The sequence below is a fragment of the Phoenix dactylifera genome, chromosome 12, assembly GCF_009389715.1.
Source record: "Phoenix dactylifera cultivar Barhee BC4 chromosome 12, palm_55x_up_171113_PBpolish2nd_filt_p, whole genome shotgun sequence".
NCBI lineage: Eukaryota > Viridiplantae > Streptophyta > Magnoliopsida > Arecales > Arecaceae > Phoenix > Phoenix dactylifera.
In genome coordinates, this window is record NC_052403.1 from 5750618 (window position 1) to 5765023 (window position 14406).

The 14406-nt window shown below is 39.6% G+C and overlaps 2 protein-coding genes across 6 annotated transcripts; both read right to left on the reverse strand.

Moving 5' to 3' along the window:
• Positions 1-780: 780 nt before the first annotated feature.
• On the reverse strand, positions 781-6445 carry LOC103718115. 3 transcript variants are annotated; one of them, XM_008806788.4, is made up of 3 exons: positions 4927-6439; positions 1698-1768; positions 781-1182 (listed from the first exon to the last, which is right to left on the reverse strand). In XM_008806788.4, the coding sequence occupies exon 1, from the start codon at positions 6055-6057 to the stop codon at positions 4993-4995; it is 1065 nt and encodes a 354-aa protein (XP_008805010.3). In that variant the 5' UTR covers positions 6058-6439; the 3' UTR covers positions 781-1182; positions 1698-1768; positions 4927-4992. The 3 variants fall into 3 exon arrangements, with proteins under 3 accessions (XP_008805010.3, XP_026664657.2, XP_017700949.2); XM_026808856.2 differs by lacking the exon at positions 781-1182 and adding an exon at positions 3158-3382 and having other exon boundaries at positions 1721-1768; positions 4927-6445; XM_017845460.3 differs by lacking the exon at positions 781-1182 and adding an exon at positions 3158-3262 and having other exon boundaries at positions 1721-1768; positions 4927-6430.
• Positions 6446-7041: 596 nt separating this feature from the next.
• Positions 7042-13266, reverse strand: LOC103718113 (metal tolerance protein 1-like). Of its 3 annotated transcripts, XM_039132425.1 has the most exons (3): positions 13083-13266; positions 9240-9427; positions 7042-8941 (listed from the first exon to the last, which is right to left on the reverse strand). In XM_039132425.1, exons 2-3 carry the CDS (start codon positions 9261-9263, stop codon positions 7709-7711), a joined length of 1257 nt encoding a protein of 418 aa, XP_038988353.1. In that variant the 5' UTR covers positions 9264-9427; positions 13083-13266; the 3' UTR covers positions 7042-7708. The 3 variants fall into 3 exon arrangements, with proteins under 3 accessions (XP_038988353.1, XP_017700948.2, XP_038988354.1); XM_017845459.3 differs by lacking the exon at positions 9240-9427; XM_039132426.1 differs by lacking the exons at positions 9240-9427; positions 13083-13266 and adding an exon at positions 12698-13011.
• Positions 13267-14406: the final 1140 nt, after the last annotated feature.

Consider the following 14406-nt stretch of genomic DNA (forward strand, 5'->3'; position numbering starts at 1 on the left):
CATGGTTACTTTTGTCTGAAAGTTGAAGAAAAAAAAGAAAGGAAGTTCTAGTGGGGGGTATATTTATCATATTAGACTCCGGATATGTGGATAATCCAAGTTAAATTCTATGGACCGGGAATTACAGTCTCAGTCAACTGGGATTAAAAAATACAGCCAGACCCTCATAGGGACCGCCTATCAATTTCCCTAAAAAAGAAAGCAGCCGCATGCCGTTAACTGCAATCCTGACTTTAGAACGTTGAGAAACACAAATGGGTTATCAAAAAAGATAGAAAGAAGACTGAACACTATTTCAACTTTGAACAACATGAACGACTAAGAATTTAAACTTTAAGTAAATAATGATATTTTTCAGTAGTTCACGCTTCTTCTGCCCCTTCTAATTCTCAAACTCACTGATAAAGTCAGAATGAACAAATCAGATTTATTCCTCAGAAATCGGTTGAAAGCTGCAACTAAGTGCTTGCGTTGCCAAGTTCACCTGCCAGTGTAAGCTTCATGATTTTCCAAGTTTTCTCATAACACTAAAAGTTAAACAGGATAGGCTTTGATTTTCAGGTCAGAGCACATTCACAGAATCATGACATGTTACTGCCCTGAAATTCCTTTAGGAAAAGAAAGCAATGTTCTATAGCTCGCTGAATTCTTATGGAGTTGCTCATCCTAGGTCTAAAGCCGTGCTCAGCAGAAGAAAATAAATGCACCCCCTTAATTCGGAACAGGAGAAAAAGGATAAACAACAAAATAGGCATGAAGCACAACCGTGATCAAGTCAGGTTAAGCGAAAACTGAAAATGACTTGAAAAAGAAATGGGTCTTAAATAGATGAATTTGATCCAGAACAGGCATACATCTTAGCTTTGAGGCTTTGGACATTTTTTTTGTGAAATGAATTTACTCAAAGCCCCACTACAAGCTAATGCAACCATTGATTCATGAACCACCTCCAGTTATATCTTATCGTGCAGAAAGTAGTCTGCATTTCTTCAAGATGCAGAAGACAAAGAAATTGCTCTCCAAAATCCTCCCCATGGCGATCTTCCAAAAATACTTCCCCAGTGCAATCATCCTTTTGGAGTACCTCTGGGACATGCCAAGCCATTTTTCCTGCTTGTAGTAAGATGGAAAACAGAAGAATTTTTGGCTGCTGGAACATGCGGTGATCTTGAAGATCTTGGCCTGCAATGCATGAAATAGGATGTCAGCAAGGTTTTCAACTGTGATATGCAGTAATTTTTGTATCCGACCAATACCAATAAAAGCTGAGATGCTGATGTACTATGGTCAAAGGCTGAATAATCTTTAATAATCTTTAAACTGGACCAAAATATCAGGATATCTCAGTTGATAAGAATTTATTGGCCAATACAGTAAAAGTGATAGTAATTGTCTTTTGTACATTGGTTCTATATGTAGCAATTAAAAAAAAAACATTAAAAAATAATAAGTAAGACCAGCAATCTCAGCTATATATTAATATCAAACGGGCCAATAGCTGGGATAGATAAGTTTGTAAGCCGACAACAATGTTTTGGTACTCTGTATCAGTAAGTGCCTGATACTGATAAGTATTAATATCTCACCCTATATCTCAACTGAGAAGACAACCATGAATGTGTGAGAAGTTCATGACCAACAGGCATAGCAAATCTTCATAGAATAGGATATATTAGACAAGTTTTAAGCAGACTTGCCTTCTTTTAGGGATTTGATTTTGATCATCCGTCTTTCTGGAAGCATGTCTATTTTCAGCATGAGCTCCACCCTGTATGGCATAGAAAGATTTTAGACAGTCATTGCAGAAGAAAGCATTCAAATAACTAGATGGTAACTATCATGGGAATATGTGACTGCATCACAATGAAAGCAGTGTACTTGAGTAAATTATGCTATAAAATATGCAGTGTTTTATGACAAAATGCTATCAAAATATGCAGGGCCAGGCCCAGAATATTTTTCTTGGAAGGACCAGTACAAAAATTCACTAATAAAAACACATATATTGAAATTGTGTGTGACGATGTTTGTAGAATATATATTGTTTAGTCAAATGTCTTACAAATTACGATTTGCGATCTTTCCTAAATGAATCACAGAGTGAGAGAGGAGGCGATGAATCCTGGCATATTTTCATCAGGGACCTTATTGGAAAGATTTTATTTTTTGACATTGCTTTCAATTTCGTCTTAGCTTTTGAAGCTAGATGGTGGAAATTCCCCATAATTTCATTTAAGATATTTGGGGGGAAAATTAAGATTTCAAATGCAAAGATCAGTCATGATCTCCATGAAAGGGAACATGACCAACACATAACTAACTACATTATGCTTTAATAAAAGTTTGGAAGGGAATTTTCTCTTCCTATTTCCCTCAAAAAAAATAACTCTATTAACTAACAATAAAAAGGGCGAAAGAGATAGTGTTACTAATACTATAAAATCAAACAATAAAAAATGGAGATGAGTTACAAATACTATAAAAAACAAACAATAAAACATGCATTGTTCTTAAGATCTTATGGATATGCATCATTACTGAAATTCTAAAGAGATACACTTCAAAACTAAGAGAACAACCAATGCATGTATATTGAAGTGTTTGAACCTAACAAAAAGTAAATGAAATAAAAGCCCTAGAAGAGATGGGGAAAATGAAAAAACTTGAAAGCAAGAAAGATAAGGAACATAACTTATTAACTGTTTCGTCCTACAGCTCTGCATGATTTTTTCTTTTTTCCCTTTTTGTCCCTTGTCACGACTTTGAAACTATTATCCCCCCCCCCTCCCTCTCTCTTTCTCAATAAACCCATGGTTTCAAAAATAAAAAAACAAAAATAGCAAACCATATAGAAGTTACTAAAAACTCAGATATTTTTCAAATTCCTAAACAATCTATGTTGAAATCTACAAGATCCATCTATTAGAAGATCCATATTGTATCAAATTAGGTAGGATTTTTAATGGACATGCAAGATCTCATGATATTTAGGACACCGATGACTGAAATGGAAAAGAGGAGTCAAAGATCTAATAAAATTGGAACTAATTGTTTACATATAAAAGAATAACAATTTTATCTATTAGAGTTTTAGAGCTACACAATCTTACAACAATTGGGAACCATATGTTGGGGGAAAAAGTGAGGGGTGGCACACCTAGAAGAATCTGGAGCCCAAGGGGGCCGCACTTAGGAACCTATAGAAAGCTGTCACGATCCTTGGGGGCCCATGGCCCCCCTCAGCCCCCTTGTATCCGCGCTTCTGATTGTATGATCAGAAAAATAAGTACAGGTAGCAAAATTTTGGTGAGAAAGGCCAGAATGACCAATGTCGTTGACAAAAGCAAAATATGTTCATGCACCACAATCCATGCAAGCAAATCTGCCATACAATGTAATTCATATAACAATTTCATGCAATGTTAGCATACCACTCTTTACATGTTCCATTCAAGCTTGCTAATCTCCATTATAATTACCAAATGAAGCAAATATATAAATAAGACAGAGACTTTTCAAATTACATAGTTGTGCCATTTATTCCTGGATTCCTTCAGTCCCAGCACATAAACTGCAGCAGTCAATTTTGATTAGAAATTTTCAAGGCCTTCGATCACTTAATTGGACTTCACTTGTCTCCATATTTCTATACACAAGCTCATTTATTATGTATTTTCTGTAGCAGTAGAAAAATCATTTTTTATCGTGCCAAAATCTTGTTCTTGGATCTCTCTTTAACAGTACTTGCATCAATATCTTTGCAGCTTATCTTGTATATTTTGAAATCTTAGATAATATGGTCAACTAAAAACAGATAACCACCATATTCCCATCAACCCAGGTGCACCAAAAGCCATAAACAAAGACTAAACAAAGATTACCAGACTTCATATTAGCAAATAATGCCTTCCTCAAATACATCAAAGGAGTTAGGAAATCTTATATATATATATATATATATATATATATATATATATATATATATATATATATATATATATTATACATATATATATAATATCATTTCCTTCCAAAGAGATAATGATGGAACAAGCAGAGTTTGAGAGGACTGGGTTAGTGAAGATTTGAGATACCAGGATCACATGTAAACCACACCCTCGGTTATGAAGAGGTGTTTCTTTATATAACACAGTAAATTCCTTAGCAACTTAAGAAAGCAAATAAGGCTTACAATATTGTATGGCTTAAAATGTAGTACAAACAAAAAGGTTCTAATGCTAGAAAGAAAATAGAATGGATAGAGGTGTAGAAGTAATGCTAATTTAATACAAAGTGATGGAGAACCAATTGACATGCAATGGCATGTAGAATAACTAAGGAGGCTTCAATAAGGAGAAGTACTAGAATCTATATTGAACATTCAAAAAAGAGGGTAAGAGCTAATGGATTATATAAGGAAAAGACTTGGAAACACTTGCAATAACACTAGAAATAACCTTTAATGAACGATTAGATGATGAGAACTGCGAAGTCGACCCCAAATAGCTGAAACATATGTTATAAAAATGGGTGCATGCTGATATATTCAAATGATAATACTATACTAATTATATATTGCAACTAGCTTTTTGTGATCTTTAAAGGTAGAGGCTGAATTCATTGATTGTTTCTCTGATATCCTCAGGTTCTATGAATATTATTTTATGTTACAGCATGTCTTTCCGAACAAAGAGTATTCCTTCATTACTTTGTCCATATTGTTGCCATTACCACCAAGAAATTGTTGTGTTAAACTATCTCTACATTCTCTCCTCTTAAGCCTACCCTTTATCAGGCCCTACGAACACTGCATTTAAAAGGTAGCATGCAGTGAAATGATAAATACACATTCTCTAGTATTAAGTAGATAAGCCCCTAAAGACTAACATGTTTGACATCACTACCCAAAGAGAACATAATTCTTACTTCATCCACTGATCCTGAATGCTCTTTCGGTGCCGGCTCTTTCATGTCGATGAACGGCTGCTCCTTCTACTTTTCGTCGATCAATCTCTCCACCAGACCCAGCTTCCTTTTCTTCCTGCACACATTCCACAGGTTCTTGTCGCGGACTTTCCACACCATCCCCTTCCTAAAGATGAGCTTCTCCGACTTCCAACCCGGGGAGCTCGTGTCGATCACCGTCGCATCAGTCTTCGAGTACGTCGACAAATCCGACTCCACAGGACTCCCCGTCGTCCCCCGCTTCCCCCTCGCCTTCGTCCGGCTATTCTTGGCCTCCGCCACGCTGTTGTCAGCGCTGGACGGGGAGGTCACCGGCGGAACGTGGCAAGCCGCCGCTGCTCCGGCTAAGAAGCTGCCGTCGATGCTCGCCGAGGCGGACGGGACGCAGGCCTTGGGGTTGGCCTGCTTCCGGGCGCTCTTCTTGCTCGCCCTTAGGATGCCAGTGGCCGAGCGGTCCCCCATGATGAAGAGCTCCGCCAGGGCGGAGCTCATCAGATCGAAGAGCTGCTCCTTCTCGCCAGCAAAGGTCTTGTTCCCCGCGGCGTATTGCGGCTGCTGCTGCTGCTGCTGCTTCCGCCGCCGGCGAGGGGCGGCGGGTTTCTCGGCCGGGGGCTGCGAGAGGGGCGCATCGGATGTCCAAGTCTCGGGACGAGGAGGTGAGCATGATTTGGGATTAGTATTAGGGTTAGGGTTAGGGATGGAAGAGAGGAAGTGATCGAGATCGTGGTCGGCCGCGGGGATGCAGAAGCCTTTGGAGGTGTGGAGGCGATCGAGCCAGTTGGAGCTCGATCTCGAGCACAGCATTTTCCCCTCTTTCAAATCAAATGAGAGATTGCAGGAAGAGAAGAATCGTCGGAGATCGGAGTGGCGATCGGCATGGAAACACGGAATAGAGAGAACTGGGACTCTGGGAGGGACAGGAAGGGAAAGGAAGATGTGAGGGCTAGAAGGTGAGACGCGTCCGGCGATTGAGGTGGGGCCCATTTTGTACGCTAGTTCTTTTTTTTCCTTTTTTTTGTGGTTTCGGTACATCCATTGCTCCGTTCGCCTCCTCCGCCCGCTCCTCATAATGATTAAAGTATTTGTTATCATGAGTCAAGTACCACGTTTTCTGCGAGGAATGGAACGGCAGCATGAGTTGACCGAAGGTAGTAACCGACCACCCTCGCAGGAAACTGCGGCCATCGGTTCCATACTGATACTATTTCCCCACCGCTACGGCTGCTTGCTGATAAGGGTACCTTAATTATGCCCACATGTTCACAACAATGAAGTAAAAGACTCGTGAATGAGTAGTAGTATATATGAAAAAAAAGTCCAAATCTAATAAACTTGAAAGTAGTTCAATCCTATATGAATACAAAGATTTAGATCTATGATATGCACTAATCAATGCCTTAAAGTTTTTCTTATTTGTTGACATGCGGCATAGGACCAGGCCATTTTTGCGCCGCATGATCATTCGGTAAAAAAGTGAATAAGATCTATCATAGAACTAGAATGAAATCACTTAATTTTCTTCTCTTTCTTATTTTTTAAAATGTGCAATAGCAATTTGACCTGAGATGATTTCATCTTAGGTCCATCATGGACCTGATCCACCTAAACTGATATTCGTACAAACATATATGTATGTGACATTGGGCGTTGAGTGGGGCACCTGTTTTAGTGTGTGTGTATATATACATACATCAGTTTGGTTTACAGGACAAAAATTGAAATCAAATACTGAGTTGCAACCATTTAATCTTGTAATCACAGGCAATTTTCCTATTGGTAAAATAAATTCATCCGTTAACTGTCTTTTACACTATTGGAAAAGCATGGAAGCTTAGCAGCTTTTATAACCCTTTCAAAGCATCTCCATCACTTGCCATCCAAGATTGAGAAACCAATCCACAATCAACCGACGCGTGTATACACGACCAACATAGTGCATCTCCTAGGGCTAGGGATTGCTATGCCTTAGCAAGTTCTAAATTACCACAAGCATATCGGCTTTCGTGCCAAAAACAGATTTTTCACCAATTCTTCAAGGTTTCACTGTAAACCTTGTAGAGTGTGTGCTACATCAGGTAAACCATCAAAAGTTCACTAGCATTATGAAAACTGGTAAGAGTTGCAGCAGGTAGGAAATTTTCACATCACTTCATTAGGTATCTAACAGCAGCAAAAACAATGGAAATCATGTACACTACAGGAAAAAAATGGCCTGTCTTCCATAACTTCTTTGCTTCAGCTGATTCTAATTGTCAAAGATACTGCTGTGATGCGTTGGAAGTTAAATTGTAGACCAAACTCATAAACAGTTATAATCCTCAATCAATTTGACTCTGTGGTCCATGCGCGTAGAAGACTAGTTAAACAATCCAGACAGAACTTCTAAATTTGCTTGCTATGCCTGACCCCACTGAGCAGATCTAACGCAACTGCAGTTAAAATCTGGCTATTAACATTTCAGCAAGCAATATAGGCATCAACAACCACACCAAGATGACTAACGATGCTGGACGCCAAACAGCCTAGAAGTCGATCAATATGAAATGAATGACAGTCCCAGCCAAATCAAATAGTCTGATCACATTCAGATTGGAATTACCATTTGATCCATCAAAAGAAAAGGAAAGCACAATCTGCTGTGACAAAGAAGAAATAGTTGCATCTGAAAATAACAAACAAGAAACATGTACCTCTCTCCTTACCACTGCAAAAACCTGTTCATAGTTATCACCGGAAAACAAACTTACTGTCGTTCTATCTGAATAGTCACATGGCTAATATTGAACTCCCTTTTGATATATCCTACCACCTTATCAAGCACAATATCAGCATCTGCCTCTCGAGTGATTGTCACATGGCATGCCAGGAGAACCCTCCCTACTGTGATGGCCCATATATGCAGCTCATGGATGGCCACAACACCATCCAACTCACACAAGCCCTTTTCGAGCCTGGTCGCATCAATCTCCCTCGGGGTACTCTCCATGAGGACCTCAAGTATGTTCCTTAGCATCTTGACTGTGGTTATCAACACAATGACAGAGAAAACAAGTGTGCAGACCAGATCAATAATCTTCCATTCAGGCTTGTACCATATAATGGCCCCTCCAATCATCACCCCTCCGCTCTGAATGGAGTCTCCAAGCACATGCAGATAGGCACTATGCACGTTGATGTTCCTTTGCCTCTTTTTTGTTTCTTCCAAGCAGGAACTTTGGCTCGGGGCACCTTCAGCATGCTTTAGCAGAGGTTCACATTCTTCCTTATGCTTGGAATTCCCTGAATGATGGTGATGGGTTGTAACCCTGATGCCATAGCTCTGACCATGGTCCACATCATGTTCATGGTCATGACTGTGGTCGTCATGGTGATCACCATGGCTTGAAGGACCATGGTGACCGTCGCCATGTCCACCATGACCATGATCGTGACCCAGCAAGACAGCCATGATAATGTTAACCACCAAACCAAATGCCGCGACAGCAAACATCAGGACACCTTGCACATCACCAGTGTTATGGATGAGTCTTGCAATGGCTTCATAAACTAATATCCCAGCTAAGAGCCATATAAGCTGGATGGAAACCAGTGCTCCAAGTATCTCTATTCGGAAAAAACCATACGACTGGCGCGGGGTGGCCTCCCATCCTGAAGCCCAAAGGGAGAATAAGGAGATGGCGAATGCTGCAACATCTGAGAGGAGATGGGCTGCATCAGTTAAGATTGCAAGACTGTTTGCTTTAATGCCACCAACCACTTCGACACTCATGAATATGACACAAAGAAAAACAGCTATTAGTAGCTTCCGCATTGAAGCAGATCTCTCTTTGGCATCTTTGGAGCTTGTTCCAGAATTAGACAAACCACAAGTTGTGCTGCCACATATCTTGTTACCATCCAATCCTGAAACTCCCCCAGGCACATCTGCACTTCTTATATCAATGATCTGAGATAACCGAGAATTTGGTGATTCCATCTGTGATGTCAAACAAAACAATCTATAAAAATGCGAATTGAAGAAATAATTTGATGAAATATGTGACATACTATGTTCGACTATACTAATAAATGGAACAAAGTTGCAATCAGATGTGCAAAACAGTAAGCAAGGGAAGAATAAAACATCCAGCACTGAGCCCCATCCAGAAACCGTATACCAACAGAAAAAGAATTTATAGCTAACCCAACAATTAATATTTCCAACATCTAGCAGAGAAAAGAAAGTAAGGGGGTTATGGGTACTAAATTTCACAACTCCGAGAACTGAAAGATACATTTGTGAGGGCAGCCTTCCCCATTGTTGCTGCTAGAATCTGGATTTAGGTCGGTCTTTGCCGGAGGTACGACGAGGTCAACTGAAACCGAGGTACGACGAGGTCAGCTGAAACCGAGGTACGACGAGGTCTGCTGAAACCAAGGTACACCGAGGTCGGCCAAAATCGAGGAAGAAGGCAGGATTGACCTGCAAAGAAGTCCAGTTGCTGAAAAGTTTCCAGTGGGGAACCCTCTGATACTTAAGTTAGTGGAGATCTAGAGCAATAGTGAAAAAAAGAGAGATTAAGTGTGGAAGAGTGCTCTAGAGAAAGAGGGAGCTTAAGAATGCTTATTTGAGGGTCAGTCAGTCATCCCTATATATAGATTATAGGCTGAGAGTGGTGTCAGTTACCTAATTTATCGGAAAGTGTCATAATTGCATGATAATGGCTAATCATGCATTAACCGCATGATAACAGCTTTCCACAATTGACATGCAATGATAATCGTGTTGATCGTATTTTTATTGGTGTACTGGTGTAATCGTTACCAAGACCATGATTGGAACTCATTCAATGACCTTTGGCGTTACTCCTAGACAAGACCAACTAGAATAGTGCGTAAGCCAAGACCTATCATTCACTTCAGTTAAGGCCAAGGTCAAGGAGGTCAAAAGAAACCCAAGGTTAGGATGATTGATATTCTCACCATCATTCCCCCCCACTTCTGAGTACGAACTTAATTTTAGTTCGGGTGATGGAAGTTGTACCGTCATTCAAACTGAGAATGAAGCATCTAGAAGGAGGTATTTATGCATTGGTTGATCTTCTCAAAGTGTCATCATTTTGGCGTGAATTTTTTAGCAGTATTGTGTTTTTTGAAGCTACTTAAAGTGGCAATCCGGATGAGTTGCTTGTGGCTTATCCCGAGCTGATACGTGGTTGAATCGGCTCGGATAGTTGAATCGTCAGCTTAACCTAGGCCGCATGTACATCTATAAGAGGTTGTCCTACTTTCCTTCTTCATTCTCTTCTTCTGAAAGCCTCTACAAGTGCCTCCAGCGGGTTTGAAAGAGGCCAAGGCAAGAAGCCGTGGCCGAGGCCGAGGTGAGAAACCATGGCCGAGGACAGAAAGTTGAAGTGAAGTCCAAGGTCGAGATGAGAAGACCGAGGCCGAGGTGAAGGCTAAGGCTGAGGAGAAGGTCGAGGCCCAGGTGAAGGCTACGGCAGAGGTGAAGACCAAAACCGAGGTAAAGTTTAAGGCCGAGGTACGAAGACCGAGGCAGAGGTGAAGTTCAAGGCCAAGGTGAGAAGGCCGACATGAGAAAGCTAAAGTAAAAAGGTCGAGGTAAAAAGGCAGACCTGAGAAGACTGTGGTAAGAAGGCCGACTAGAGGAGGTCGACCAGAAGAAGGCAATATTCTTTATCTTTTCTTTCATATTTTCTATTTTCTATTGTTATTCCAAAGATCTTTCTGACTTAGGCATTGGAGGGCCCAGCCGGAGCCAATTTGGCAAGCCTTTCTCTTCTTTTTGTGTACAAATCGGCATCCATCTGCGGATTGACTAGCGCCCTCCAAACCTTCTTGGTCGGGCAGGATTTTGGCATCAACACCCATATATCTGAATGCAAGGTTCTTTCTATTAGATAAATGATGGGCATACAAACTAAGTAGATAATTTGATTTCCAGCCGTCTAAATAGGCAACAACTTCCCCAATTACCAGATCTATGACAGAAATCTTGTAGTTTACATAAAGCCACATGAAGAGGAGGTTTTTGTGGCGGGTCTTGTCAGTAATGTAGACTCATGTAAATAGGTGCTGCATGCATGTGCGTGCATCTGGGTTAAGCTTGCTCTTTCAGGATGAGGAGGCTCTAAATCTATGCTAAAGCAGAATACTTCAGCTGCCAAAGTCTCCATGATCAACCAACCTCATGGTCCTCATCAAATATGAGAAACATGTTCGAGGTATCAGTCCACAATCAAACTTTACATAAAGCATGAGAAGGGATATATTTGCTAACATCTATACAACCTCACAGCAATGGCAAGCTCTAGGACAAAGTTAACCTCCTATACGACTATACTTTTGTGTTATGCAAAGAATTTGGTTGTAAAAGTAAATCATAATCAGCTAGTGGGCAAGGATCCTTGTAACAGATGCTGCAAAATGAATCCCGTATCACCCCATCCAGACATTGTATGGGAACTTCATTTTTCTGCCTCTTTCCAGACCTACTTTGCTTTCGATGAGTATCCTCCATAGAAAGGGTCACCTCTATCTCTGTGTGCGCGCGCGCAAGAGGAAAGAAGAACTGAGACCCTGAGTTTATTAATTCTATTGCCCACAATCTACATGTTGCAAGACATAGCTTTTCTCACTTTATCCTTGTATTCTCAAATATATTCTTCTATCTTCCAAGCACAAAAGAATGCAACAATGGTTCCTATTAGCCAACAAAGAGAGAGGAATATATATATTAAATAATTAACAGATACAAAAGAGTAACACCAGTTTTATTGAATGAAGAGATAAATATAATAAAAGAATGACACAAAATCAAAACATATATGTCAAGGTTCACAAGAAGTAGGGGGGCTTTCATGAAAATGAGGAAGACAAGACAATAGAAAGCCCGGGACAATAAAGGACGAAAGTTGATTGGAGCAAAAATAATTAAATATATTGCAAACTTAAAATCTGTGTGGAGTTGAAAACGCAATTAAACATATTGTAGTCCCAAAGGCATATTTTGCTACAGCGGTTGATTCATACAATAAGATGGAGAGACATGATATCAGAATAAGATAAAGCCAACATAGATAAACTAGAAATGAACTTGTGGAGCATCATTGTCACAGGCCACTGAAATTGAAACGAAATTTATCCTAGCATTTATGAGTTTGTCATTAAAATGGCAAAATTAGTGCGAGATGAGCGTAACAAGGATGAGCATATAAAAATCGTAGTACCCCCCCCCCCCCCCCAAAAAAAAAAAAAGAAAAAGGTTGAACAACAAATGATTACATGCCAGGCTGTTAAAGGGAAATTTGAAATAACATCAAAATAGATGCAAAGAGACGATGTTGTAATCATAAGTAGCAAAGGCCAGAAAAAGCCCTAGTTATACGTCCTATGCTGCTGCAGTTTCAAACCTTAGCAGAATGATGAACAATAGCATATAGTCAAATATATGATAAATTACAAGAAACTACCTATATTAGATACCTTATAACAGAGATAAATCAAAATTGAAGTACAAAAGTCAAAGCTAAGGAGATAATATACTAACAAAAACAAGAAGGATCCAATATAAGCTAGAACAGCTCATCAGAAACTGTGGTTAAAAGAGATAAAAAAATGTTCCTGACCAGTTGCACACTGAGCAGCCCATCATCACTCAACCTAACCTCAAGCAATTACATATTTTTACATTAAAAGAAACAGGAGGAAAACCTAGCCTAGATTATGAGACCTTGATAGAGATCGACATATGGCTCTTTGTCCAATTTCTGGGAAGAGCATATATTAAAGATCACAAATACTAAATTAACCTCGTTCGCCAATCAAAAGAAATTTACGCATTAGAAAACCCTAATCGTTCTCAATCAACTGAGCAGCAACCAAAACTAAAAAAAAGAAGACCTAGAAATCTAATCTACTTATCAAATTCCAGAAGAGCCCCCGCGTAAGTATATACTGTTTGGGGAAAACAAGTCCTTCTCGACCAGGATTCCAAGATCCAACCCTTTCTGTCAGATAACAGTAATCGTAACAACAACAATAACACCGCATAAAAAACCATTTATATTGAATCAATGAATCAGAAAGGAAAAGAAAATTAAGGCATGCAAGGGCACCTTGGATTGGAGAAAATTTTCCAGCGAATCAAGATGATCAGAGATGGGAACGGGGTAGATGGCGATCGGAATATTGCAATCGGAAGACCGAAGAACCCAACTCCGGCACCCACGTGTACTCGGCAACCGCTTCTTGCGAGTTGGAGAAGTTTCCAATCACCGCATGATCGAAAGCAGAACGAGTCTGGTCAAAATTCGAGAGTCGGAGTAAACGAAGGTAAGATTTATTGTGACAACAAAGTTTTGTTGAATAAAAAAAAACTTCACATCTTGCCTGGATTGGAAAGAAGAGGATACAGCTGGCGGCCGGAGGGTTCTTCTCTTTTCCTATTTGCAAATGTTAGTGAGGCTATGCGTTGCAATTTGCAAAGATAGGTATTGGGGGATTATGAAAGATTTTTTTTTTGTCTCTTTGCCCATAATTTCCAATTATTTACGGCCAAGGTGGATCTTAGGGCAGGTGTTTACTTTTCTGGGGGATTTTTTTTTTCGCTTGGGATTCCAAGTGGTTATGACGTCACCAAAGAAAAATAATAGCCGAGTGCTGGAATTAAACACCATTTAAGTGGGATCCATTAGGATATCACTACGGAATGCTGGTGCACCTTTTTAGCTCCTAAGAATCTATTATAGGGGTGCAAATGGATCAAAACGGGTCCGACCTTGAGTGACCCAATCTAATCTAATTTCTTATTTGGGTTCTAATTTTAAATCCAGATCCAATTGAATGAAAGATTAGATTGGGTCAAATCGGGTCAGCTGTTATAATTTTTGACCTAATAGGTCATTCGGGGCGGATTGCATATATATATATATAATCTAGATCCAACTCAAAAAAATTAGATTCGGTTCGGATCCGTATTGAGTCAATCCATTCATGGCTTCAGAACTTGTTTGCATCTTCTCGAGCAAACCGTGAGTCCAAATAATTTTACAGATTTAAGTTGAGTTGGTTGAGTCAGGTCGGTCTGAATTCAATAAAATCTAGATAAGATCTGAATCCAGAAAATAGAGTGGATCCAATTTTAGGACTCGATCTAGCTCCACGGTCCTTCAAATGGGTCAGATCGAGTTGAATTATGGGTCAACCGACCCATTTGCAACTTTAAGTTATTATTAAGACATTTTTCTAGAGCATCTATTCGCATCAATTAGTACTAATTTGTCCCTTTAGTTTTTGATTTGTTTTATAGAGGAGATTTTTTTGTTAATAATTATATAGTGGACATATTTGAAGAAGAACCAAATGTTCCCATGTTTTTTATAATTGTGTTCATGAAAATGTTGACGTAAGGGTTTGAGTCCAATTTATTGTATATTTATT

Bases quoted from the DNA above. Each gene is read 5' to 3' on its own strand.
- LOC103718115 (XM_008806788.4), bottom strand. From the start codon at position 6,057: ATGATAACAAATACTTTAATCATTATGAGGAGCGGGCGGAGGAGGCGA.
- LOC103718113 (XM_039132425.1), bottom strand. From the start codon at position 9,263: ATGGGGAAGGCTGCCCTCACAAAT. The intron at 8,942-9,239 runs GTATCTTTCAGT...TTGACATCACAG, and splicing joins GGAAGGCTGCCCTCACAAAT to ATGGAATCACCAAATTCTCG.